At 38.5% G+C, this 25,976-nt stretch overlaps 5 protein-coding genes and 1 long non-coding RNA gene across 9 annotated transcripts; 5 read left to right on the top strand and 1 right to left on the bottom strand.

Moving 5' to 3' along the window:
- Positions 1-238: 238 nt before the first annotated feature.
- LOC119993440 (DEAD-box ATP-dependent RNA helicase 15) lies at positions 239-6,111 on the top strand. The gene is made up of 12 exons (XM_038840594.1): positions 239-406; positions 545-665; positions 1,034-1,134; positions 2,127-2,299; positions 2,416-2,647; positions 2,766-2,884; positions 3,459-3,515; positions 3,625-3,809; positions 4,487-4,631; positions 4,922-5,005; positions 5,095-5,158; positions 5,760-6,111. The coding sequence occupies exons 2-12, from the start codon at positions 550-552 to the stop codon at positions 5,768-5,770; spliced, it is 1,287 nt and encodes a 428-aa protein (XP_038696522.1). The 5' UTR covers positions 239-406; positions 545-549; the 3' UTR covers positions 5,771-6,111.
- A 6,144-nt stretch (positions 6,112-12,255) lies between these two features.
- LOC119992824 (chlorophyllase-1, chloroplastic-like) lies at positions 12,256-13,586 on the top strand. The gene is made up of 3 exons (XM_038839606.1): positions 12,256-12,528; positions 12,766-13,473; positions 13,581-13,586. The coding sequence occupies exons 1-3, from the start codon at positions 12,256-12,258 to the stop codon at positions 13,584-13,586; spliced, it is 987 nt and encodes a 328-aa protein (XP_038695534.1).
- Positions 13,587-14,645: 1,059 nt separating this feature from the next.
- Positions 14,646-15,625, top strand: LOC119992823 (anti-H(O) lectin 1-like). The gene is made up of 2 exons (XM_038839605.1): positions 14,646-15,093; positions 15,243-15,625. The coding sequence occupies exons 1-2, from the start codon at positions 14,646-14,648 to the stop codon at positions 15,623-15,625; spliced, it is 831 nt and encodes a 276-aa protein (XP_038695533.1).
- Positions 15,626-16,853: 1,228 nt separating this feature from the next.
- LOC119992411 lies at positions 16,854-20,519 on the bottom strand. 4 transcript variants are annotated; one of them, XR_005466378.1, is made up of 5 exons: positions 20,377-20,519; positions 19,686-19,795; positions 18,483-18,601; positions 17,568-17,884; positions 16,854-17,370 (listed from the first exon to the last, which is right to left on the bottom strand). It is a non-coding gene; the product is annotated as an uncharacterized LOC119992411 (long non-coding RNA). The 4 variants fall into 4 exon arrangements; XR_005466376.1 differs by having other exon boundaries at positions 16,854-17,667; positions 17,759-17,884; XR_005466377.1 differs by having other exon boundaries at positions 16,854-17,884; positions 18,378-18,601.
- Positions 20,520-22,012: 1,493 nt separating this feature from the next.
- Positions 22,013-22,940, top strand: LOC119992822 (probable L-type lectin-domain containing receptor kinase S.5). Its single transcript, XM_038839604.1, has 2 exons — positions 22,013-22,445; positions 22,555-22,940. The coding sequence occupies exons 1-2, from the start codon at positions 22,013-22,015 to the stop codon at positions 22,938-22,940; spliced, it is 819 nt and encodes a 272-aa protein (XP_038695532.1).
- A 1,685-nt stretch (positions 22,941-24,625) lies between these two features.
- Positions 24,626-25,946, top strand: LOC119992821 (lectin-like). Its single transcript, XM_038839603.1, has 2 exons — positions 24,626-25,508; positions 25,585-25,946. Exons 1-2 carry the CDS (start codon positions 25,031-25,033, stop codon positions 25,944-25,946), a joined length of 840 nt encoding a protein of 279 aa, XP_038695531.1. The 5' UTR covers positions 24,626-25,030.
- The last annotated feature ends 30 nt before the right edge of the window (positions 25,947-25,976 follow it).

Here is a 25,976-nt window from a genome sequence, read left to right as displayed (position 1 = left end):
TTGTATGTGGCTCATAGATTTACCATTAAAATACCGATGGATGGTATTGCCGTATTGGGTGGAATTCCATCGTCAAGAAAAAAGAGGATGCAAACGATGGACCTGCATCACGGATAAAGTGGGTCCTAGACCCAGAAAACAAATATCGCATGGCATAATCGTAACTTGCAGACATTTAGAAGGGCATCTAGGGAAATTGAAACGTTTCCCTTGTTTTTATAAGCTCGTTCCCAAACCACGAAAACCCTCGCTCTCACAGGTGTATCAGCTTCTGTTCTAGGTTTTCAATCTCTCGGCGATTCGTTCCCGATTTAGATAATTTAGGTAGCTAACCTTTTTACTTTGCAGACTTTCCAAACCCTAACACGAAAACCCCAAAATCCTTCTAGTCACAGCAGCCTAGCAGGTATTCTTTCGTTCAAAACCCTAATCTATGCTTGCTTACCGTTTCGTTATTGTAAAGCCCTAACTTTAGGTTTTTTTTTTTTACGCTGTAATATGCTTCGATTTAGGATTATTCTAATTCGGAATCTTGCTTTTGTAGAGAACATGGGAGAATCAAGAGAGAACGAAGCATACGAAGAGGAGCTTCTCGACTATGAAGAAGAGGAAGAGAAAGCCCCGGATTCAGTCGGTGCCAAAGTTAATGGCGAAGGTGCCAAAAAGTTAGTAAATGATTTATGGCTGATTCTGTGTATTTTTTTTCCTTTTGCTTTGAATGAGTTAGAAAAAGGTTGTATCCTTTTATTATGATTGTATAACACGAAAAATAAGGGGAAAACTGGGTTTAACATTAGAATGATCTTGGTTTGCTTTCCCATTACTGGCTATATTATTATGGTCCAATGGTTCAGTCTGGTAAATCATGTTGATTGGGTCGTTGGATCTAAGTTGCAGTAGGATTCAATTTGGCTATTTGTTATATAATCATGACTTAGTTGTACTTCTATTGATTTTTGCCATTAATGAATGACTTACTACTCTTTCCTCACAAGTTCTATATTAATTAATGGTTGTTCTTGTTTTTTTGAAGGGGCTATGTTGGAATACACAGTTCAGGATTCAGAGACTTCCTCCTGAAGCCAGAGCTTCTCCGAGCTATTGTGGATTCGGGATTTGAGCATCCTTCTGAAGGCAAACTAGAAACTCTTTCTTTTTGTTGCTGTTAGTTCATAGCAATGATTTTACTCAAACCCTATGTTTACTAGATTATGATTTTCAATCGCCAAGCCATATGTTTTGAAATATTGTAAAGAAAGTTTACAAAAATATGTTCTGTATGTGTTTTGTCATCTATTTATCACCGTGTGGTCAGAACTCAGAAGCTTTTGTAATGAAGTGCTTTTTAGACTCTTCGAGGCAAGGTGGATTTTGTCCGCACAGACAATATTGACTGTTTATAGCTATTTAGGAACATTAGGAGGTTGCAGGTCTGTTACGGGTTTTTACTACAGCAGCCCCCGCTGTAGCACATTTGAGGTAGTAAAAAAATTTTATTTATTTTTTAAAAATTATACATGTGTAGTATTCGGTCTAACGAATCCAATGATATATTTTTTGTTCGAAACAAAAATCAAATTCATCGCGATCGAAACATCAAATGTTTTGAGTTTATATTCAACGGTTTAGAATTGTTATGTCATTTTTATGTTGGATTTGATTTTTGTTTCGGACAAATGATATATCGTTGGATTCGTATAAACGATCAAAATATAAATATAATTTTTTTGAAATTAAAAAAAATCACTCGAAACTGTAATGAAATTACAGCATGGGCTGCTGTAGAAAAACTACAGCAGCCCCCTCTTACCTGTCTGTTACTCAGTTCTCTTTGCCAGAATACCTTCTATATTTGTTTAGTTTCATGTGCTTTTGCATCATATGAAATTATGAATTCATGTCCTCTATGATTTGTTTGCAAGCATTTAGTCTATTTGGTAATTTTTGCTTTTCATTTCCTCATCTGAATTATGAAGTTGCTTCGTTTTCAGGTAATATAAAATTATATCACTCTTGATTTTGGAGCAGTATTATGGTTTGGTAAACCTTTCAATTAAAGGATCAAGGAGGTTATATTTACTTACCCAAGGGTTCATTCGCTACAATTTCTTTGCTTCTTCCATCAGTGCAACATGAGTGTATCCCTCAAGCCATCTTGGGCATGGATGTCATCTGCCAAGCTAAATCAGGGATGGGAAAGACTGCTGTTTTTGTGCTGTCTGCATTGCAGCAAATTGATTCTGGTGCAACTGGTGTTAATGCTCTTGTTTTATGTCACACGAGAGAGTTAGCTTACCAGGCATGCTCATACTCCCTATCTTTTGTTTTGAAGGACCTTGAACGTTATATTTTTAATTAGGCTTCTTGGAAATCCTGGGTGTTTCCTTATTGTTCAATATGCCTTTTTGTTCTCAGATTTGTCATGAGTTTGAGAGGTTCAGTACTTACTTGCCTGATATCAAAGTTGCTGTCTTTTATGGTGGTGTCAATATCAAGACTCACAAAGATCTACTGAAGAATGAATGCCCCCAAATTGTTGTTGGGACACCCGGAAGGATTTTGGCATTGACTAGAGACAAAGATCTTTCCTTGAAGGAAGTGAGGCATTTCATCCTCGATGAATGTGACAAGATGCTTGAATCACTTGGTAGGTTCTTACTCTTGTTTTTTTGGAAGATGTGGTACTCAGAAAAGTTATATTTTTTCTTTGTGCTGTGGTGGTTTTTCTTGGCTCCTCAAGAGTAATATTTTGATGTGGCCTGCAGACATGAGGAGAGATGTACAGGAGATTTTCAAAATGACCCCTCATGACAAGCAAGTTATGATGTTCTCTGCGACGCTTAGCAAAGAAATCCGCCCAGTTTGCAAGAAATTCATGCAAGATGTAATTTCCCATCGCCAGTTCTACTTGAATTTTGAAGTCCATAATTTTCATAATGCCAACTTTCGCCCAGAGTTCCATAGATGTTTTGGTTGCTGTGGTTCTGTTGCTCTAAGCTGTCATTGGCAGTCTACATATGCGGTGGCTATTTTCAGTTCCATTGGGAAATTGTAGCCAGCCTGATTGTATAGTTGGGTTTTATAATTATAGAAAGGAATTCAGGTCGCCATTTCTACTTGGTCATCGTTTAGTTTGTTGAGGCTGGGAGTTGGAGGGTTGTTAGTGTTGGTTTAGATAATTGGGGCAGGTTGTTTTTTTATTCTTTTTTGGTTCTAGTTTTTTTTTTTGTTTGGGTAGGATTCTTTGTGGGAAGGTGTTGAGTTTTACTTCCGTGGTAGATCTGTCTTGAGGGGCAGTGGCTCTTGCTTGCTGTAAAAATTGTGTATTTGGAAGGGGACAAATGCGATGGATCAGAACCTCAAATCGAGGGATGTGCGCCCGCATTCATTTGGTACTGGATTCCATTAGCTTGAAGAAGGCACCTAATATGTTTTACTGTGACATTTGTTCCTTTCAGCCAATGGAAATTTATGTAGATGACGAGGCCAAGTTAACCCTTCATGGTCTTGTACAGGTATATGCTTTTAATTGTTAAGCATTTTTTCAGGCATATATGATTGGCAGATGAACTTATCTTAATTTGTCCATTGACATCTATCTTACTTTGATAATGGAAATGACAGCACTACATCAAATTGAGTGAGCTGGAGAAGAATCGCAAGTTGAACGACCTTCTTGATGCATTGGACTTTAATCAGGTTGTCATCTTTGTCAAGAGTGTGAACAGAGCGGCCGAGCTGAACAAGTTACTGGTGGAGTGTAATTTCCCCTCAATATGCATCCATTCAGGCATGTCCCAAGAAGAAAGGTTTGTTCTTAACTTCTTATTAGTTAATTGTTTTATGCATTAGGGCTTGTCCGCTCATTCATTAGAGTTCATATTTTCCTCTCAATATGCTTCACTGGATGCGTTTCTTTCTGTTTTCTAAAATCATTCTGCTGTTGATGCTTTTGCTGAGAGGAGTTCATTTGGTAAATTGTGGTGTGTGCAACTTGTAAGTTGTGTAATACGTGATATATATCATCCATTTTTGATCAATTTGGGCCGCCAGATACGGATTTAGAAAATATATTAGTTTGTGGCTTATCATTTATTTTAAATTGGCCATGTTACATATTGTATATTTCAATACTATTTAGGTGTTTGTCAGTGTAAATTGATGTGTATTTTAATTTTTGATGGTGCATTTCGTGGTTCCGTATGTTCTTATGCTATGACCTTTTTAACCTTTCTGTTGACAATGGAGTGTGGTGTGTTTTGTTCTCTATTTTCAGTGAATGCTCTAATAGGGTCTAACCCTCAACTAATGGCGCTTCTATTTAAATAAGTTTTGTATCTACTACTTGAGTTCCTGCCCTTAATGGTAGATGATTAATCAACAGATTTAGGTTTGTTTACCATGATGGCAGTTACTAAGTTCTACTGTTTTTCAAAGTTGTCCTTGCTGCAGTTGATGATGGTAGCTTACTGTTCTCTCTATGCAGGTTGATGCGGTACAAGGGTTTCAAGGAGGGTCATAAAAGGATTCTCGTGGCTACTGATTTGGTTGGTAGAGGAATTGATATTGAACGTGTCAACATCGTCATCAACTATGACATGCCGGATTCTGCTGATACTTACCTGCATAGGGTTAGTTAACTTAAACTAGTTTTGTGTGAAAGGAAATGTTCGATTAATTTTCCTGTTATTTTATTCTGAAAGGACAATGCTAGAGACCCCCAAAATTTGACCCCCAAAAGTTCCCCAAATCTATGTGGCATTAAAAGAGCCATTGATTAAAAACACACATGTAGGGCCCACTTCACATCCAACCCTCCACATTAAATGGGGGTCTTTTGGGGGTCAAATTTTGGGTGTCTCAAGCATTATTCATTCTGAAATGCCTGGCTGATTTTGCTCGACGTTTGGATTGTTGACAGGTTGGTAGAGCTGGTAGGTTTGGCACAAAGGGTCTGGCAATAACGTTTGTCTCCTCAGCTTCAGACTCCGATGTTCTTAATCAGGTTGATAATTTTTATTTAATTGATTTCATTTGCATTGCTTTATGTGTTTTAGGTTCTGATCTGATATAGTCGGCTAATTGATTATATAGGTTCAAGAGAGGTTTGAGGTGGATATAAAGGAGCTTCCTGAGCAAATTGATACCTCTTCATACAGTGAGTAACCAATATCTGCCTGCCAAGATGGCTTTTCGTTTCTGTATCTGTCGTGTTTTTTGGGTTTGAATATTGATGCGCACTATTTGTGCACACTCTCCTTTGTTTGTGAGCTGTCGTGTCATGAAATGTGTGGCCTTTTAGATTGCTCAGTTGACTAAATATTGTGCTGGTGGCTTTCTTATCTTTCGGTTTAATAGTGTTTGGCTTGATGGAAAATTTGACACTTTGATTTCATTTCGGGTCAGAGATGATTGAGGGTGCAGGCGTTGGCTTGTGAGGTATTTTGTTGTGATGATTAAAGGGTTTGGGTTTTCTGAAGTATGCATAATAATACCATTGGTTAGTTGAATTGGGAAATGTCTGCTGATTTAATAGACACATGCAATTATGGGTTTTGATAATAACCGCTTAGCTCATGGATTGTTGCACATCTCTTGTGAGATCTAGAATGTTAGTACCGGATCGTAAGCTCACTGTATTGAATTTTTTTTAATTGCATGTTGTGGCTTTTGTGATCGCTAGAATGGAAGTGTACTCAAGTTATAAGTTGTCTACATGTACTAATTCTTCATTGTTTTGGCAATATTGTCATGTGTAGTGCCGTCTTAGTGGAGTTTTGGTCCAAGACATGGTGGGTCTGTCGCAGATGGAAGCAGAATAGCCGATATGGTTGGTGTGGCCTCTCTTGTACTTGTTTCTCAAACTAATGTTGAATGCTTTAGATTGACGGCTCCGATGCTTACCATGTGGTTTACGGTGCCATCTCATATTATTGTAGTTTATTTAGACAACTTTGTTGTTGAATCGCTTATCAATTTTCTGGAGTTATACTTGCAGCAAACTTGGACTAGATTTCATATGGCTTGTATTTTTGCTATGTTTAAATTATGATGGAAATTGGAATATTATGCGGAATTGCCCTGGTTGGTATACACCTGGTGGTTGATGAATTCTTCTGAATGGTTTCTATGTCACATGGAGAGGATTATCCTTCATTGGGCTATTTGACCTCTTTTTTGAAAGTTGTTTAATTGACCTTTATGAGGAAGACATGGGAGGTTTATGCCTTCAAGTTAGCTAGTTTGGAAAAACGGATTTGGAGGTTTTCAAGTAATAAGTGTACTAGAAAACTTGAGTATTGTTTTGTTGATGCTACAAATTTGCATGAAATTTGAAAATTTTTATCATGTTGTGAACTTACGTTTATTAGGTAGATCTCATCCAGGCTAATGTGAAAAAAAGAACTTGACGTAGGATTAGGGGTGGGAAAAAAAAGTTTTGGGTTGAATGATATCACGTGTTTTTGAAATATTTATATGTTTAGATATTAATTCGGATTGGATTTTGAACGTATTTAATTGATCATACTGGATTGGTTCAAATTTCGATAAATAAATCGGATAATAATTTAATTTGGGTTATGGGCAGGACAAGTAAAACGAAAAAATATTCTAGGTTTGGATCTTAACTTGGATTAAAATGGATAAAAATGTTGTGTTTGGACTTAGATTTTGGACATATAATTTATGTCCAAACTTAATTTAATATGGGTTGGATAAATTTGATCTTCAAACCGAATAGAGTTTTATCATCCCTACATAAAATGGATCCTTCGGTCTCCGAATCGAATAGAATTTTGTCACCATTACATAAAATGGATCCAACACTACCCCACAATACAACGTTGTCTTCAAGTATGGCATTAGAGTAAAAGTGGGTCCTGTTTTAGTTGTTTAAGAGACAATTGAGTATGGCATTAAAGTAAATGTAGGTCCTGTTTTAATTGTTTAAGAGACAATTGTGTGTTGGGGAATTACCCCTAGGATCCTTCCAACATAACTATGAACAAACCAAAGATAAATTGAACTTGAGATAACATAATCAACAACACAAGATTTACGAGGAAAACTCCAAAATCGGAGAAAAAACCACGGGTGTTTTCAGAGACGACCATAGAAACTTTCATTATATGAATTTGTTACAATCATATTCTTAGTGATATTTCTCTACCCAAGAAAACCCAAGAACCCTAGAAAATTTCCATAAGCCCCAATTTAGCCTATCCCCTCTAAGATTTTATATATTGAACTTCTTTCAGTCTTACACCCTTGAACCCATATTCGAACTCCCAAGAGATACACTGAGAGATAAACCACAATGATTTACCCTACCTTGCTCACTCTCTCTCTCTCTCAGCCGCCTCTCTAAACCAATAAAAACAAAGAATAATAATTAGGGTTAAGTAAACCTAGAAACAAGTCCCCTATTTATACTAAAGTAGTGCAAACTCTTGACACCCGTCTTTTTGGCCCACCACATTCACTTGTTTTCACGCTTGACCAAATTGTCTTTACTAGACAACCTTCTTCGAGGAAAGATCTCTAGTAAGCCTCCTCTGCCACTTCACGTAATCATCCGAGAACAACGCTACACCGCAACAGACTTCGACTCTACATTCGATCCGACCCGAATATCAAATTTATGATCAAAACCTAACAAATCTCCACCTTGATCACAAATTTCATAGCCTTCGCTATGATCACCGTCTTCATCGACAGTCAACTCTCTACATCGAGAATCATCCTCCATAGCCTTCGCTATGCATTGTCTTTACCAACAATCATACTCCACCATAAAAGAGTATACCACGCAAAACTTTCCCGCTCCAAGATTTTCTTTTTTTAGGCATATGTCGAAAAAATCTGCTGAATTTTATGGTGCAACCCTTATGCTTGACTTTTCCAGGACTTCCTCAGCCCTCCGACATCATTTCCACCACACACCCTGCATTAATGGCAAACCAATGCTTGCTTGCAAACTTGTGGACTCGTTTTCAGTAACCCATCCTCTTCCATGGCAACCTAGAAATCAATCAATATGCCAAAAGATAACCAACCTCTTATGGAGAAAAGAAATTTACTGTCAGCGACAATTTCAGCATCTTCATCTATTGATTTGGTGCTTTTAGCTGAACCGCTCCTCCTTGACAATATTCATTCTTTAGGTGATTGTCCACACCTTATGCCCCTGGTGACCACTCCAGCTACCCTTCAAGAGCTTCTTCAGGTGATAACTCCACCACCAAAAACTCTGCCCCGGCAACATCCGCATCACCTCCGACCAACGTCTCCTCCTTGAGTTTTTCCACCCATGCATGAACTCCACTTCCTTGCCATATCTGGCACACCTACATATTTTTCGGTACACCACAACACCGATGAACCTCATTGTGTCCTGTACCTCACGACTCACCTTGATGCTTCACACACATGCCTTTTGTGTAACCTTGATTGAATTTTCACAACTTTGACTTGAACTTGCCACAAGCCCAAAATTGATCCATCCCCCATCAAATTTCTCGATGTCAACACCTGACAATTCTTCCTTAAGGAAAACTTCAACCGCCCAAGAAATTGAATCCTAAAGCTCCGATCCCAATTGTTGGGGAATTACTCCCCATGATCCTTCCTATAGAACTATCAACAAACCAAAGAAAAATTGAACTTGAGATAACACAATCAACAACACATAAGATTTACGTGGAAAACTCCAAAACCGGAGAAAAAACCACGGGTGTTGTCAGAGACAACCAGAGAAACTTTCACTATATGAAATTGTTACAATCATATTCTCAATGACCTTTCTCTACCCAAGAAAACCCAAGAACCCTGGAGATTTTCCATCAGCCCCAATTCAGCCCATCCCCTCTAAGATTCTACATCTTGAACTTCTTTTAGTCTCACACCCTTGAATCCATATTCAAACCTCCAAGAGATACACTGAGAGATAAACCACAAGGATTTACCCCACCTTGCTCACACACTCTCTCTCTCTCAGCCGCCTCTCTAAACCCAGAGAAACAAAGAATAAGAATTAGGATTAAGTAAACCTAGAAACAAGTCCCCTATTTATACTAAAATAGTGCAGGCCCCTGACACCCGTCTTTTTGGCCCACATTCACTTGTTTCCACGCTTGACCAAATTGTCCTTACTGGACAGCCTTCTCCGTGGAAAGATCTCCAGTAAGCCTCTTCTGCCACTTCACGTAATCACGTGAGAACAACGTTACACCGCAACAAACTTCAACTCTACACTCGATCCGGCCCGAATATCAAACTTATGATCGAAACCTAACGTTGTGCTCCTAGGATGACCAAACTTCATTGGAAGTTCTAACATCATGAATTATGTTCACACAAAGCATATCAATTATAAATCAAAAGTTGGTCGAGACATGAAGCCCTTCCTCACTTCCAAAACCATTTTTCATTGTCACACCAATTGAACCTGGAGAATACTCACTTCTCCAGTTTCACCATGGGACCAATCAACAAAACATCTCTTACACATAACTTCTCACACATAAAGCTACACCTGGGGAGCTATAATTTGTTGGAAATAAATACACTTCAACAATTTTCAAAACGGAATATAGTCTTCTTGTCTAGTACACAATGATTACCAAAATCAAGCTTCCACGTTATGACACCAATCATCACATAAGGCTCCATCAATCCCTGTGAAGCCTCCGAATAAGTGTGCCCAAAACAAACATGCCTAGACTCAGAAGTCACAAGTGTAGTATTCATCATTGTGACATTCAAGTTTGCCAAAATTTTGTTATTCTCATTCAAATGATTCGACACCGAATTATTTGTCGGATACTATATAAAAAAGTATTTCAAATCATTGGCCAAACACAAACAATTAAGCTACAAGACTGTCTATTCAACTTCTCCCAAACACTGTCAGATATATTACTCGCTTTATCACCCAGAGTAACATCCAAATCCAATTACCTCATGCTACCTCAAACAAAAATTACACTTACCATCAAATTTCTCTAGTTCAAACCTAGCATTGGAAATAGCCTTCCTATAAGATTGGCCCAATGTGGAAGATGATGATGACGGTGTATCCCTCTTTGGATTCTCCCCGCTCATCTTCTACCCAACAATATAATTCAGTCAATCCCAAGTGGAAATCAATACCTAAGGTGTGAAACAACTACAATAGAGATCCAATATTTCACTATGTTTTTAGAAGTTATCAGTTGAGAGACTCATCAATACAAGGAGAACAAGTTCACTCTAGATACTATAGTGTTCTTTCAAGCTAAATAAAGACAAGAACCCACCCCACACAAGCCAATCGGAACCCCAATAGTCGCTCTCTCACCTATCTCTTGAATCCCCTCACACTCTTTCTCAAATGTTTGCGCTTGTGGAGTGCTCTATCTCTTCTTCTCTCGTGCTCCAAGGGTATTGCCAAAGCAACACACTCTACAACAAAACCTAAAATTCTATTTACATGACTATCCCGATTGCAAATTTACGACATCTATCTGGACAGATCCTTTTCCTATCCGGATATATTGCTCAGTAACACCTGACAGCAGGTGAGCCAAATTTCCACAGTATGAACATAGGTTTATTAGGTAGATCTTATCCAGTCTAATATGAAAACAAGTCAATTGGAACCCCAAGAGTCGCTCTCTCACCTATCTCTTGAATCCCCGCGCACTCTCTCTCAAATGTTTGCCCTTGTGGAGTGCTCTATCTCTTCTTCTCTCGTGCTCCAAGGGTATTGCTGAAGCAACACACTCAACAACAAAACCTAAAGCTCTATTTACATGACTATCCCGATTGCAAATCTACGACATTTGTCTGAACAGATCCTTGGCCTATTCAGACATATTGCTCAGTAACACCTGGTAGCAGATGTTAGCCAATATTTTCACTGTATGAACATAGGTTTATATGGTAGATCTTATCCAGTCTAATATGAAAACAAGCCAATCAGAACCCTAAGAGTCGCTCTCTCACCTATCTCTTGAATCCCCTCACACTCTCTCTCAAATGTTTGCCCTTGTGGAGTGCTCTATCTCTTCTTCTCTCGTGCTCCAAGGGTATTGCCGAAGCAACACACTCAACAACAAAACCTGAAGTTCTATTTATATGACTATCTCGATTGAAAACTTGTGACATATGTCTGGATAGATCCTTGTCCTATCCGGACAGATTGCTCCATAACACCTGACAGCAGGTGTGAACCAATATTTCCACAGTATGAACATAGGTTTATTAGGTAGATCTTATCCAGTCTAATATGAAAACAAGCCAATCGGAACCGCAAGAGTCGCTCTCTCACCTATCTCTTGAATCCCCTCACACTCTCTCTCAAATGTTTGCCTTTGTGGAGTGCTCTATCTCTTCTTCTCTCGTGCTTCAAGGGTATTGCCGAAGCAACACACTCAACAACAAAACCTAAAGTTCTATTTACATGACTATCCCGATTGCAAATTTGCGACATCTGTCCGGACAGATCCTTGGCCTATCCGAACAGATTGCTCAGTAACACCTGACAACAGGTGTGAGCCAATATTTCCACACTTTGAACATAGGTTTATTAGGTAGATCTTATCCAGTCTAATATGAAAACAAGCCAATCGAAACCCCAAGAGTCGCTCTCTCACCTATCTCTTGAATCCCCTCACACTCTCTCTCAAATGTTTGCCTTTGTGGAGTGCTCTATCTCTTCTTCTCTCGCGCTCCAAGGGTATTGCCGAAGCAACACACTCAACAACAAAACCTAACATAGTGGTCATGATCCGCCAGATCATTTTTTTTTTTGGTCTGTCATGGTGTGGTGTGTAATCGGTGTTGGTGTGCTTGATTAAAAAAAAAAAAAAAACCTATCCCGATTGCAAATTTGCGACATTTGTCTGCAAATATCCTTGGCCTATCCGGATAGATTGCTCAGTAACCCTTGACAGCAGGTGTGAGCCAATATTTCCACAGTATGAACATATGTTTATTAGGTAGATCTTATCCAATCTAATATGAAAACAAACTTTGACACATTAGGATCCCACACCACCCGTCAATACAACATCAATTGTGTATCAAACATGACCTCAGGCTTAGAGGATCCGGTTTAGGAGAAAATTGTGCTCCTAGGATGACCAAACTCCATTGGCATAATTAATTATGTTCACACAAAAGCATATCAGTTATAAATTAGAGGAGAGTACCCTTTACCTTGAGAGAAGAATTAGATCCATAAGAACCATAAAGAGGTTTTAATTGTAGGAGATGGCTTCATTGTTGGATTCCATGCCCCCGCCCCCGCCCCCGCCCCGTGATACTCTTATTAAACAACTTCCCATCTTTGTGGACGGACCTTATCAGACGACAAACTTTAAGGTTGAGACATCAACCCCAAAACCATTGTTCATTGTCACACCAGTTGAACCTGGAGAATACCCACTTCTTCAGTTTCACCATGGGACCCTACTCCAAAACATCTTCTACACACAACTCCTCACACATATAGCTTCCCACGGGTATATAGTTGTTGCACCCCAGGTATATAAATTTGTCTCTCTCTTCCTTACGTTAATTATACAGTGACCATAATTTGTTGGAAATAAATACACTTCTTCCGAAAATGATAAAAGATATCAGTCCGCATATGATTTGAGTGAGTTTGTGGGATTCACATGATGATACTTGTGAGTATAACTCAGCAGCGGAAATTATTGGGATACCAGCTATTATATATATTAAAATTCATTTTTTGGCTAATAGTAATGTTGGTTTCAGTTATACACGTATTGGGAATTTCTTGTCACAAATGTAGACGAAGAGGTCCGCCTCGGAGGAGAAGTGACAGATTGGTTGTTACGTTCAAGCCTCCGACCCTTGCTCCCTGACAACGTTCGTGAAGACCTAACCAAGATTGCTCTTGCAGGGCACAGTAGAGGAGGGAAAGTAGCCTTTAAACTTGCACTTGACCGTGCCAAAACTTCCTCTAATCCCTTTAAGGCACTAATTGGAATAGCCCCAGTCGCTGGCCAATTTCCAAACAAAGAACTCCCTCCTGAAATCCTCGATGATCAGTCTTTCAACTTGCCAATTTCGGTGACGGTGATTGGGACCGGTGTGGACTCTACTCTGCCTCTGCCTCTGCCTCTGCCTCTGCATCTGCCTCTGCATCTGCCTCTGCCATCATGTGATCCAGAGGGTGTTAACCATGATGATTTCTACAAAAGATGTGAAGCTCCTTGTGGCCATTTTGTTGCTAGGAATTATGGTCATTTGGATATGTTAGATGTAGAGTTTTTTATCAAGGGTGGGGAGGGCCCAAAAGACCCATTCAAGAGATGTGTGGGAGGGCTTGTTGTGGCTTCTTTGAAGGCCGGGTTTGAAAACGATTTTGGTTTTCTCAAAATCATTGCTCAAGACCCTAGCGTTGCTCCTCATCCTGTGAATCTTGATCCTTGTGAGTACAAGATTGTGATGCATAAAATGGTGGGTATATCGATGCTATAGTATAAGAAGCTCTTTGATGTATGTATTGGCCTCAATAAAATTAAGCCTTATACTAAAGTTGATAGATTTTACTTTGCTATATATAGGTATAAGTAATTATCTCGTTAATGTAAATTTAATCTGAAAATAAATATTTTTATAACTAATGGTTCCTCCACATACTCAATTAATTTTATGCTCTCTGTAGTTAGTCTCAACTTTTTGTTTTTTATAACCGAGAATGATACCATAATAGTCTATACTAAACAACAAACGGTGTTAAAACTTTCTGTGTGCGCGAGTCTGATGGTCCTCGTTTATACTCATATCGAATGTTCACATGACAAGCTTGTATGTTGTTGTTGTTGTCTCTGTTAACCAAAAAAAAAAAAGAGATTATTGAACTATCCATAGCAAATATCATGGAGACCTATGATTAGTTGATTACATCTGTGTACTTGTCTAGTATATATTGATGTCAATAGAGCCATCTTAAAGTGTGACCCAAACTTCAAAATCCTGTATTAAAATTCATGACTAGTTAGTCTAGTTTTCTGAATATGAAGTCTCAATAGTTTTGACCAAATCAACCCCAGAACAAAAATAACTGATCACTCAGTAATGAAATTTCTTGAAAGCTTAATTACATTGTCCTTGCTACCATTACTATGACATTGGCTGATGAAGTGCACATCTATATTTTCTCCCGTCCCAAAGAAGGTATCTAAGTCCAGTTTTGAGTTTTCTATACACCCAAATAATTAAGGTTTTTTTTGCAACGGAATAACGTATGTTCCCTTGTTCGACAGCTGTGATTGTGCAGGGAAACACATGGGATGCGGCCGGTTAACATTTAATGACCCGGCCGCATCTACTATCCTTCGGGTGTGCACTGAGTAAAGCCATGAACTCCAAACAATACAAGAATTATAATATCAAGGTTATTAATTGTTCACAGATGTCAGGATGGGTACAAAAGTTGAAGCACGTAAGTAAATAATGCAACAAGAAGCCTCTTATTGAAGATTATTTTGGACAATTAACCTAAACATTAACGAACTATAGACATCCTAGTCACCATATATATATATGTGTGTGTGTGTGTGTGTGTGTGTGTGTGTGTGTGTGTGTGATACAATGATACAAACTCATATACAGATATACATACAACAATGTCTCTGCTTCTACTCCTAATAGCTATCTTTCTCAACCAAGCTTCTTTAAACCAAGCTTATGACGACTTTGGTCCAATCCCTGCTCCTGCGCCAGCACCGAGAGCCAGCGCAACTATTTTTTCTTTCCCCTCATTCGACAGTGAAAGTTGCTACACTGGCAAACTGATTTGCACCGGTACAGTTACCGCTGGTAATGGCCACTTAAGTCTTACTCCCGAGCCACAACCAAATGTTCGAAACTTCCAGATTGGGAGGGTTCTATACAAACACCCTGTGCGTGCATGGCCGGCAATTATCTCTACCACCTTCACGTTTAGAATAAAGACCTTCCTCGGTTCACCGGGTAATGGAGACGGAATGGCATTTGTTATGGCTCCAGATGACCGTCCCTCGCCTGATGACAGCTTTGGCTCCTATCTTGGACTCATGGAACGACAGCCTGAAGGTAATATATATACATTCTCAGTAGCTTATGTCTAATAATTTTCTAGCGATAAACAGAAGAAAGTTTTCTTTTTCTTTTTCTTTTTCTGTTTTGAAGAAGATAAACTGAACAAGTATATGAGAAATTCAAATATTTGTGTGCAACTGCAGTTAGACTGGCTCGTCGTCAACTAGCGGTGGAGTTTGATACTTACAAGAATGATTTTGACGCTGACGGGAATCACTTTGCTGTTGACACAACAAGTGTAAAACATGATACACAGCCGATTATACTTAGGAGTCTTAACGATACTAGCATAGACCTCAAAAGTGGAACAGATATCAAGGTTCGAATTGATTATAATGGTTGGACGAAATTGCTCCAAATTTCTATAGGGTATGCATCAGAATCACTAGTGGAGTTTCCTCCCTACTCTATTGACATCTCAACCATAGTTCCGCAGTATATTTACGTGGGCTTTGCAGCCTCCACAGGGGCTTTCACTGAGAGCCATCAACTTCTCAATTGGGACTTCATATCATCTACACAGTGAAGTCATAGAGAATGATCAAGTATTCTGGATAATCCTATTATGAATTATATCCGTTGCACGCTAATTTTCCTTTGTGTTTTATGCTTTGAGTATTTATTTTTAGTTAATAAGTAAATGAATGGTGTCAGCTAGTTCTAGCTGATAACATCTCTTAACTTCGTATTTTGTAACTGCTTACTTCAAAAAGACGTAAATGTTATGCGAACAACTAAGCCACGACAACAAACTAAATGGCAGGAAACATAATTCACGTACCAGGCTTAAGATCTTCTAGCAATCTGCAGTCTTGATCAATACCAGACTGACTCGCCAAGAAGTTTTCATTGACATCAGGTCTTTTCCTTCACACCAGAGCACAGGAATTGCAAAACACTGCAGTAAGACGGAATTTCATTTAGTAGCAGAGCAGAAACTAACCTACCACAAGACATTAAAAAAAAAAAGTCATGGTAGAGGCATAGAGCAGATAAAGGCAAAGCAGCTTATAGCACACTAAATATGACAGGAACCTCCACCAGCAGTAGATTAAGAGCTTCAGTGAAGGTAGATTAATCAAAAAAGATAGGGAAAAAGACTAGCAATCCAGAACACTTGATAGCAGAACGGGCTGGCATTTTATCAAACACTTGATAGGCAATGAACCAGCATGACCCAAGTACACATATATATCAATCAAACAAGTTTCTTTCCAAATAAATAAAATTACAGCACATTCAATGCCTGAATCTTCAAAACACTTCAACGAATCCTTAATTATTACAAACAAATGAATCCCAAAAACAAAAGAAGCAACATGTATAAGCATTTGGGATGCAGCAGAAGATCACAGAGCAAGGGCAATCTCCACTCAGACTGCACAATCAGACGAAGCCCAAATGACAATGAATTCTTAAATTAGAGATTATACGTCAATTAACCAAACAAAATGGCAAATGCAATGAGCTGGGCTAATGGACACTTGTTTCTTTGGGCTAAACAGAGATTATAGTCATGCACTCCGTACGCATATAGCGGACTAATGGGCTGGGCTAATGGACACTTGTTTCTTCGGGCTTGACAACAAGCTAATGGGCCCGACGAGAAAATCATAGCCCAAAGCAACAACGAACCAGTAAATCAATCAGGAAAACAGGCGAAGATGTGTATGCTGTGCCTATATGCATAGCTTATGATGATTCCAGTAATTCCTCGTCGATGAAGAATTGGAAAATTTATCACATGTTTTTTCTTTCAGGAATATTTCAATATAGAATAGAACAAGTAGTTTGATATTTTTTATCTTCTACATAGATTTGACCATAGCCACTACATATGAATGCCAAGCTGGTAATGAATCAAGCAAATACCAACAACCATGCATAGTCTTCTTGTTCTGCTTCTAGCAGCTGTGGCCTTTCTCAACCAAGCTTATGCAGAAAGTCTTGCTCCAGAGCCTGCACCATAACTCTCCGCTACTAACTTTGCTTTCCCTGCTTTCGACACTCAAAGTTGCAGCTCCTCCAGCAACCTACTCTGCCTCGGCGCTGTTACAGCCCATGATGGTTTCCTAAGCCTTACGCCGGAGCCTTCGCTATTCCCTGGTTTTCTAAACTCAAATAAACACAATGTTGGATGGGTTATATACCGTCAACCAGTGGTTCTTTGGCCAGCATTTTTCTCTACCGTCTTCACATTCAGAATTGTCGTAGCCTCCAATTCATCTGCTGGAGATCGAGTGTCATTTCTTATGATTCCAGTTAATAGTCCTGCACAAGATGATCTTGGAATCGTAGGAGAACCAAATACAAGTAGGAGATCTGTCCTTTACAAATATCTTATGATAGGATATCATTTGTAGTGGCCTGTATTAACCATTCCTTGCACTTCTTAGTTAACTAACCATAGCTTATGTGCAGAACCAGATAGTGATATTCGTCAATTAACAGTGCGGCTGGATACTTACAAGAACAACTTTGACATTGATGGGAATCATATCACTGACGACACAGCAAGTGTAGCAAGACCACTTAATAGCTGTGAGTCCCAATGGTAGCGGAATTGACCTTGAAAGTGGCAAGGATATCAAAGTTCAAATCGATTATAATAGCTGGACTAAATGGCTTGAAGTACATGCAGGATATGAATCAAACCCACTTGTGAAGATTTCTTCCCGACAAATTGACGTCACAGGTATGTTTCCAAACTCCATGTATGTTGGCTTCGCAGCTTCCACTCAGAATTCCACAGAGAGCCATCAACTTCTCAGCTGGGAATTTAAATCTACAGCAAAGTGGAACCATTAAAGAATGATCAAGTCTGCAACCAACCTATCCAATCACAAAAAATAACTTGGCATTGCATTTCAGTTTTCATCGTGTTTCTTTTCTTTTTTCTTTTTTGAGTTGAAACAGAATAATGTATAAATAAGTGATCATGTCAACCTGAGGTAAGACCCCAGTTGAGATGGTAGCACTCCATGTCTTGTTGTCAACTTGTTTTAGCACTTTCATCACTTTCATGTGCACATTATTACAAAGTCTTTGATAAATTTGATAGTTTAAGACATAAAATCTATCTACAATGTTAATGTATGATTGTGTATACTTATGTTTCCTCCCTTGATCCAATGCCACCATGAAAAACTATATAGATACAGGGGACAGGAAATATTTGTCCAGTAAAACCAACAAAATTGAGCAGTACATAAAGTCTAAAACAAATCAACAGACAATAAAAAGAACAGAGATGAAGTAATTTCTTAGAGAATTATTACTCTTGAGATGGAGTAAGTGGTTGACAAAGCAGAAGAACACCAGAACCATGAAGTATAATGCAGTTATATTGGCAGGAAAACAATTAAGTAACCAATTATCTCTACCATCTTCACGTTTAGAATAAGTCCCTTTCCCAATTCACCAGGTAATGGGGATGGAATAACATTTGCTATGGCTCCAGATGACAGCTCTGGCTCCTATCTTGGACTCATGGAATCACAACCTGAAGGTAATATATATACATTATCAGCAGCTTATGGTTTATATTTTTCCAGCAATAAAAAGAAGAAAGTTCTCCTCCACCACACCCCCCCCCCTTTTTTGATGAACATAAACAGAACAAGTGTATGAGAAATTCAATGATTTGTGTGCAACTGCAGTTAGAATGAATTGTTGTCAACTAGCGGTGGAGTTTGATACTTACAAGAATGATTTTGATGTTGACGGGAATCACATTGCTGCTGACACAACAAGTGTAGAACATCTATTATATTTAGTAGTCTTAACGACACTAGCATAGACCTCAAAAGTTGAAAAGATTTCAAGGTCTGAATTGATAATAATGGCTGGAAGAAATTGCTCCAAATTCCTATAGGGCATGCATCAGAATTACTAGTGGAGTTTTCTACCAGAGTTCTGCAGTATATTCACGTGGGCTTCAGAGCCTCCACAGGGGCTTTCACTGAGAGCTATCAACTTCTCAGTTGGGATTTCATATCATCTACACAGTGAAGTCATAGAGAATGATCAAATATTCTGGATAATCCTATTATGAATTATATCCATTGCACGCCAATTTTCCTTTGTGTTTTATGCTTTGAGTATTTGTCTTTAATTAATAAATAAATGAATGGTGTCAGCTAGTTCTAGCTGATAACATCTCTTAACTTCGTATTTTGTAACTGCTTACTTGAAAAAGACGTAAATGTTACGCGAATTCTGTCAATCATTCGATCTTATTTTCACATGAAATAAAGCTTATTTTCTTATCTCTAAATGTCAAGTTGAGACAAATTTCCTCACGGTTTGCCATTTTTAATGTTTCACTTGTATGGAAATGCTTCAGAAATGAACTAACAACTATGCAGAAAACCGTAGATAATATTCTTATAATCAAAAGAAACAATCAATCATCCATGAGAGGTTCTTCCAAACTCCAACAACAAAGCCAATTTGAGAATCCAAGCAAATGGAACACGTTTGGCTTCATTATACTACAAGACTATGCTTATACAACAGGACTTGTAGGTCTACCAACAACTAAGCCACTACAACAAACTAAACGGCAGGAAACATAATTCACGTACCAGGCTTAATATCTTCTATCAATCTGCAATCTTGATCAACGCCAGACTGACTCGCCAAGAAGTTTTCATTGACATCAGTCCTTAAACCAGAGCATAGGAATTGCAAAACACTGCAGTAAGACGGAATTTCATTTAGCAGCAGAAGAGAAACTAACCAACCACAAGACATGAAAAAAAAAATCACGGTAGAGGCATAGAGCAGATAAAGGCAAAGCGGCTTATAGCACACTAAACATGACAGGAACCTCCACCAGTAGTAGATTAAGAGCTTCAGTGAATGCAGATTAATCAAAAAAGCCAGGGAAAAAGACATTAGCAATCCAGAACACTTGATAGCAGAACGGGCTGGCATTTTATCAAACACTTGATAGGCAATGAACTAGCATGACCCAAGTACACATATATATCAAGCAAACAAATTTCTTTCCAAATAAATAAAATTACAGCACAGTCAATGCCTGAATCTGCATAACACTTCAACGAATCCTTAATTATTACAAACAAATGAATCCCCAAAAAAAAAAACAACATGGATAAGCACTGAGGAAGTTAGGATGCAGCAGAAGATCACAGGGCAAGGGCAATCGCCACTTAGACTGCACAATGAGACGAAGCCAAAATGACAATGAATTCTTAAAATAGAGATTATACGTCAATTAACCAAACAAATGCAACCAAAAAAAATCCCCACCTTCTTGACAGAGTCGAAGCATTGCGACGGGAGCAAACACCCACCTCTATGAAACCAAAAGAGAATAATAATCACCCAATAAAATCATGGGAAAATGAGAGATAAGTGAGTTTTATTCCAATAATGACACTCTTCAAAAAAGACAAATTGTTACCCTAATCTTTTCAAATAACTAAAATAACCTCATTTTAATTATTTAGATTTTTAAAATAAATAAATCATGAGTTTACAAAAACTCCTCCTTGGCTTGCGGAAGCTCCTCTTTGGCTACTATGGTTGCAGGGAATATTTTTCTTTCCAGTTTTCTTCGTGAAATTGATTTTCTAATCTAAATCTTGCATTGATTTTGAATTCCTATAATGATTTACCTTGCGATCCTCTTGGTTTTGGATGTTTTCGGTATTTGAATTTCTAGATCTAATCATAATCATCATGGGACTTGTAGTATTCCTTCAATCTGTCATCACATCATTATTTTTGGTAGTTTCTATGGTGATTTTCGTGATTTTTTGGTTCTGATTTTGGATCTACAGATGATATGTTATCTGTTTCGATTAATTTGATATTTGTCATAATGTTATATGTCTTTGTTAAACTATTATGTCTTTAATGAAATGTTATCAATTTGAAGTTAATTATTAAATTATCAAAAAAGAAGTTCCAAAACAGAAAACCTATAAGAACATATTCGAAATAGATATATTATCTGTATATTTAGATCCAATTTCAGAAGGAAAAAAAAAGAGTTCGAAAAGACAATAAAACTTCAAAGGTGATGAGTCTTGGTTCGTGGAGTTGATTGGTAGTGTTGATGGTCACCGGCGTTAGCCGGATCTAGCTCTTTTCCAAACAATGTCGTGATTTCAAAAACTTTTTCTGCAAATCAAGTGATAATTGACGACCGGTGATGATTAAGCTTTGATCGGATTGACATAGAGCTTCATTTCGGTAGTTCGTTCGTCAAAAACGATTGTCAGACAGCCAACTTCCTGTGGTCGGCATGAAATAAGAAGAGAGAGGGAAAAAAAAAAGGAAGAAGAAGAATCACAACACGCACTTGAAAGTATGATGGATCTTAGGGTACTTATAATAAGTTGTTAGGATTTGTCGTTTTTTCTAAAGTTTTTTTTGAATTGTCCTGATTGAAGTACAAATTTTAATTTTTGTTCTTATAGGTAAAAAGCCCTAAAATCATACGCATATAGCGGACTGGGCTGGGCTAATTGACGCTTGTTTCTTTGGGCTTGACAACTAGCTACTGTGCCCGACCAGGAAATCGCAGCCCAAAGCATCAAGGAACCAGAAAATCAATTAGGAAAACGGCAGGGTTATTCCTTTCGCAGCGGATTCATTACCCAGAAAAGAACAAGAGGTTAGCAACAGGCCAAAATGCCAAATGCATAGTCGATGAAAATTTCAATAATTCCTCATCGATGAAGAATTGGCCTATTTATCACATGTTTTTTTTTTTTTCTTTCAGGAATAGTGCAATACATAAGAGGACAACAAGTTTGATATTTTTCATGCTTAATAGCTGGGTAAAAATCTCACTCTTCTAGCCACTATATATGAATGCGAAGCTGGTAATGAATCTTCACAACAAGAAGTGGGATAATCAAGAAAATACAACAACAATATGCATATTATTCTTGTTCTGCTTCTTGCAGCTGCGGCCTTTCTCAACCAAGCTTATGCAGAAAGTCTTGCTCCGGAGCCTGCACCACAACTCTCCGCAACTAACTTTGCTTTCCCTTCTTTCGACACTCAAAGTTGCAGCTCCTCCAGCAACCTACTCTGCCTCGGCGCTGTTACAGCCCATGATGGTTTCCTAAGCCTTACGCCAGAGCCTTCGCTATTCCCTGGCTTTCGAAACTCAAATAAACACAAGGTTGGATGGGTTCTATACCGTCAACCAGTGGTTGTTTGGCCAGCATTTTTATCTACCGTCTTCAAATTCAGAATTGTCGTAGCCTCCAATTCATCGGCTGGAGATGGAGTGTCATTTCTTATGCTTCCAGTTAATAGACCTTCACTAGATGATCTTGGAATCGTAGGACAACCAAATACAAGTAGTATATCTGTCCTTTACAAATATCTTGTGATAGGATATCATTTGTAGTGGACTGTATTTAACCATTCCATGCACTTCTTAGTTAGCTAACCATTGCTTATGTGCAGAACCAGGTAGTGATATTCGTCAATTAACAGTGCGGCTGGATACTTACAAGAACAACTTTGACATTGATGGGAATCATATCACTGTTGACACAGCAAGCGTAGAAAGACCACTAATAGCTGCGAGTCCCAATGGTAGCGGAATTGACCTTAAAAGTGGCAAGGTTATCAAAGTTCAAATCGATTATAATAGCTGGACTAAATGGCTTGAAGTACATGCAGGATATGAATCAAACCCACTTGAGAAGATTGTTTCCCGACAAATTGACGTCACAGGTAGGATTCCAAACTCCATGTATGTTGGCTTCGCAGCTGTCACTCAGAATTTCGCAGAGAGCCATCAACTTCTCAGCTGGGAATTTAAATCTACAACAAAGTGGAACCATTAAAGAATGATCAAGTCTGCAACCAAATTATCCAATCACAAAAATAAAATGGCATTGCATTTCAGTTTTCATCGTGTTTCTTTTCTTTTTTCTTTTTTGAGTTGAAACAGAATAATGTATAAATAAGTGATGTCAACTGCGGTAAGACCCCAGCTGAGAAGGGTAGCACTCCATGTCTTGTTGTCAACTTGTTTCAGCACTTTCATCATTTCATATGCACGTTGTTACAAAGTCTTTGATAAATTTGATGGTTTAAGACATAAAATCTATCTACAATGTTAATGTATGATTGTGTATACTTATCTTTCCTCCATCGATGCAATGCCACCACAAAAAACTATATAGACATGAGGGACAGGAAATATTTGTCCAGTAAAGCCAACTAAATTGAGCAGTACATAAAATCTAAAACAAATCAACAGACAATAAACAGAACAGGGATGAAATAATTTCTTATAGAATTATTACTCTTGAGATGGAGTAAGTGGTTGACAAAGCAGAAGAACACCAGAAGCATCAAGTATAATGCAGTTGTATTGGCAGGAAAACAATAAGTAGTCTGTCAATCATTGGATCATATTTTCACATGAAATAAAGCTTATCTTCTTGTTTATAAATGTCAAGTTGAGACAAAATTTCCTCAAGGTTTGCAATTTTTAGGGCTTGCCCATTTGAGGTGTTCAAGGTTGTTGGTTGGGAGGGGTTGGGAGGTGTTGGGATTTTTATATATAACCTTATAGAGAGATTTTGTCCTAACAGTCTCGAACACCTGAAACGGTCAAGGGTTCTTGAACACCTCCCAACCCAATATCCCTGAACACCTCAAACGGGCAAGCCCTTAATGTTTCACTTGTATGGAAATGCTTCAGAAATGAATTAACAACTAAGCAAAAAACCCAAGATAATTTCTCATAATCAAAAGAAACAATCAATCATCCATGAGAGGTTCTTCCAAACTCCCAAAAAAAAAATCAAATTTCACAATTCAAGCAAATGGAGCTGGTTTGGCTTCATTATACAAGACTATGCTTATACAACAGAAATTGTAGGTCTACCAACAACTTAGCCATGGCGACAAACTAAATGGCATGAAACATAACCGTACCAGGCTTAATATCTCCTTGCAATCTGCAATCTTGATTAGTACCAGACTGACTCGTCAAGAATTTTCATCGACATTGGTCCATCACACCAGAGCATAGAAATTGCAAAGAGCTGCAGTAAGACAGAATTTCATTTAGCAGCAGAACAGAAACTAACCTACCACAAGAAATAAAAGAAAAAAAAAATTATGGTAGAGGCATCGAGCAGATAAAGGCAAAGCAGCTTATAGAACACTAAAACATGACAGAAACCTCCAGCAGCAGTAGATTAAGCTTTCCATTAGTTAGGTCCTCCTTCTAACACCCTACCTCTCTCAGACCAACATACTAGAACCAGCTTCCAAGGAAGATATTTGCACCAACTAATCTTGATAGCAGAACGGGCTGGCATTTTATCGAACACTTGGTAGGCAATGAACTAGCACGACCCGAGTATACATATATATCAAGAACACAAATCTCTGCAAAAAAATTCAACGAATCCTTAATTATTAGACAAAGACACTACAAACAAATGACTCCCACAAACAAAAAGAAAGAACACGAGCACTTACAGAGAGGGCAATCGCCAGTCACTCACCCACCTCTATGAAACCAGCAGAGAATAAACAATCACACATATAGCGGACTGGACTGGGCTAATGGACACTTGTTTCTTTGGGCTTGACAACAAGTTAATGGGCCCGACCAGAAAATAGTAGCCCAAAGCAACAACGAACCAGTAAATCAATCAGCAGAGTTATTCCTTTCACAGCGGATTCAATACCAAGAAAAGAACACGAGGTTAGTTAACGGGCGAGGCGGTGTATGCTATATGCTATATGCATAGCTTACGAAGATTCCAGTAATTACTCGACGATGAAGAATTGGCCCATTTATCACATGTTTTTTCTTTCAGGAATATTGCAATATAGAATAGAGCAAGAAGTTTGATGTTTCTCACTCTTCTACATAGATTTGAACAAAAATTAAACATCATAGCCACTACATATGAATGCCAAGCTGGTAATGAATCAAGCAAAAATACCAACAACTATGCATATTCTTCTTGTTCTGTTTCTTGCAGCTGTTGCCTTTCTCAACCAAGCTTATGCAGAAAGGCTTGCTCCAGAGCCTGCACCACAACTCTCCGCTACTAACTTTGCTTTCCCTGCTTTCGACACCCAAAGTTGCAGCTCCTCCAGCAACCTACTCTGCCTCGGCGCTGTTACAGCCCATGATGGTTTCTTAAGCCTTGAGCCGGAGCCTTCGCCATATGCTGGTTTTCAAGTCCTAAACAAGGGTGGAAGGGTTCAATACCGTCATCCGGTGGGGGCTTGGCTAGCATTTTTCTCTACCACCTTCACATACAGAATTGTCGGAGTCTCCAATTCACCTTCCATCCTTTCCTTTGATGGAATCACATTCATTATGGCTCCAGATGACAGGACTGGTGTCAATCTTGGAACCGTGGGACAAGTAAATACAGGTAATATATACACACACATACAGGCCCCTGTGTCCCAATTTTTGTTCATAGTTAGCTAACCAAAGCTTATGTGTAGATGCAGCTAGTGATATTCGCCTCATCACAGTGGAGCTGTATACTCAGAAGAACGACTTTGACATTGATGGGAATTACATCACTCTCAGGACAAATGTCTTTGGAATTGACCTTAAAAGTGGGAAGGTTATCAAAGTTCGAATCGATTATAATAGCTGGAGGAAATGGCTTGAAGTATATGCAGCATTTGAATCTGACCCACTTGACAAGGTCTTTTCCACACAAATTGACATCGCAGCTACTTTTCCAAACTCCATGTATGTTGGCTTCACAGCTGCCACTGGGTATTTCACAGAGAGCTATCAACTTCTCAGCTGGGAGTTTAAATCTTCAACAAAGTGGAACCAAACCAATAAAGAATGATCAAGTCAGCAACCAACCAATCTAATCACA

Source organism: Tripterygium wilfordii, chromosome 23, assembly GCF_013401445.1.
Source record: "Tripterygium wilfordii isolate XIE 37 chromosome 23, ASM1340144v1, whole genome shotgun sequence".
Lineage (NCBI taxonomy): Eukaryota > Viridiplantae > Streptophyta > Magnoliopsida > Celastrales > Celastraceae > Tripterygium > Tripterygium wilfordii.
This window is presented reverse-complemented; position numbering and strand designations above follow the sequence as displayed.

Coding starts and splice junctions, on each gene's coding strand:
- LOC119993440 (XM_038840594.1), top strand. CDS start 550: ATGGGAGAATCAAGAGAGAACGAAGCATACGAAGAGGAGCTTCTCGAC. Junction 1,135..2,126: donor ATTTGAGCATCCTTCTGAAG/GCAAACTAGAAA, acceptor TTCTTCCATCAG/TGCAACATGAGTGTATCCCT. Junction 3,516..3,624: donor CCCTTCATGGTCTTGTACAG/GTATATGCTTTT, acceptor TGGAAATGACAG/CACTACATCAAATTGAGTGA.
- LOC119992824 (XM_038839606.1), top strand. CDS start 12,256: ATGGCTTCATTGTTGGATTCCATGCCCCCGCCCCCGCCCCCGCCCCGT. Junction 12,529..12,765: donor ATATAGTTGTTGCACCCCAG/GTATATAAATTT, acceptor TGTTGGTTTCAG/TTATACACGTATTGGGAATT.
- LOC119992823 (XM_038839605.1), top strand. CDS start 14,646: ATGTCTCTGCTTCTACTCCTAATAGCTATCTTTCTCAACCAAGCTTCT. Junction 15,094..15,242: donor CATGGAACGACAGCCTGAAG/GTAATATATATA, acceptor GTGCAACTGCAG/TTAGACTGGCTCGTCGTCAA.
- LOC119992822 (XM_038839604.1), top strand. CDS start 22,013: ATGCATATTATTCTTGTTCTGCTTCTTGCAGCTGCGGCCTTTCTCAAC. Junction 22,446..22,554: donor CGTAGGACAACCAAATACAA/GTAGTATATCTG, acceptor GCTTATGTGCAG/AACCAGGTAGTGATATTCGT.
- LOC119992821 (XM_038839603.1), top strand. CDS start 25,031: ATGAATGCCAAGCTGGTAATGAATCAAGCAAAAATACCAACAACTATG. Junction 25,509..25,584: donor CGTGGGACAAGTAAATACAG/GTAATATATACA, acceptor GCTTATGTGTAG/ATGCAGCTAGTGATATTCGC.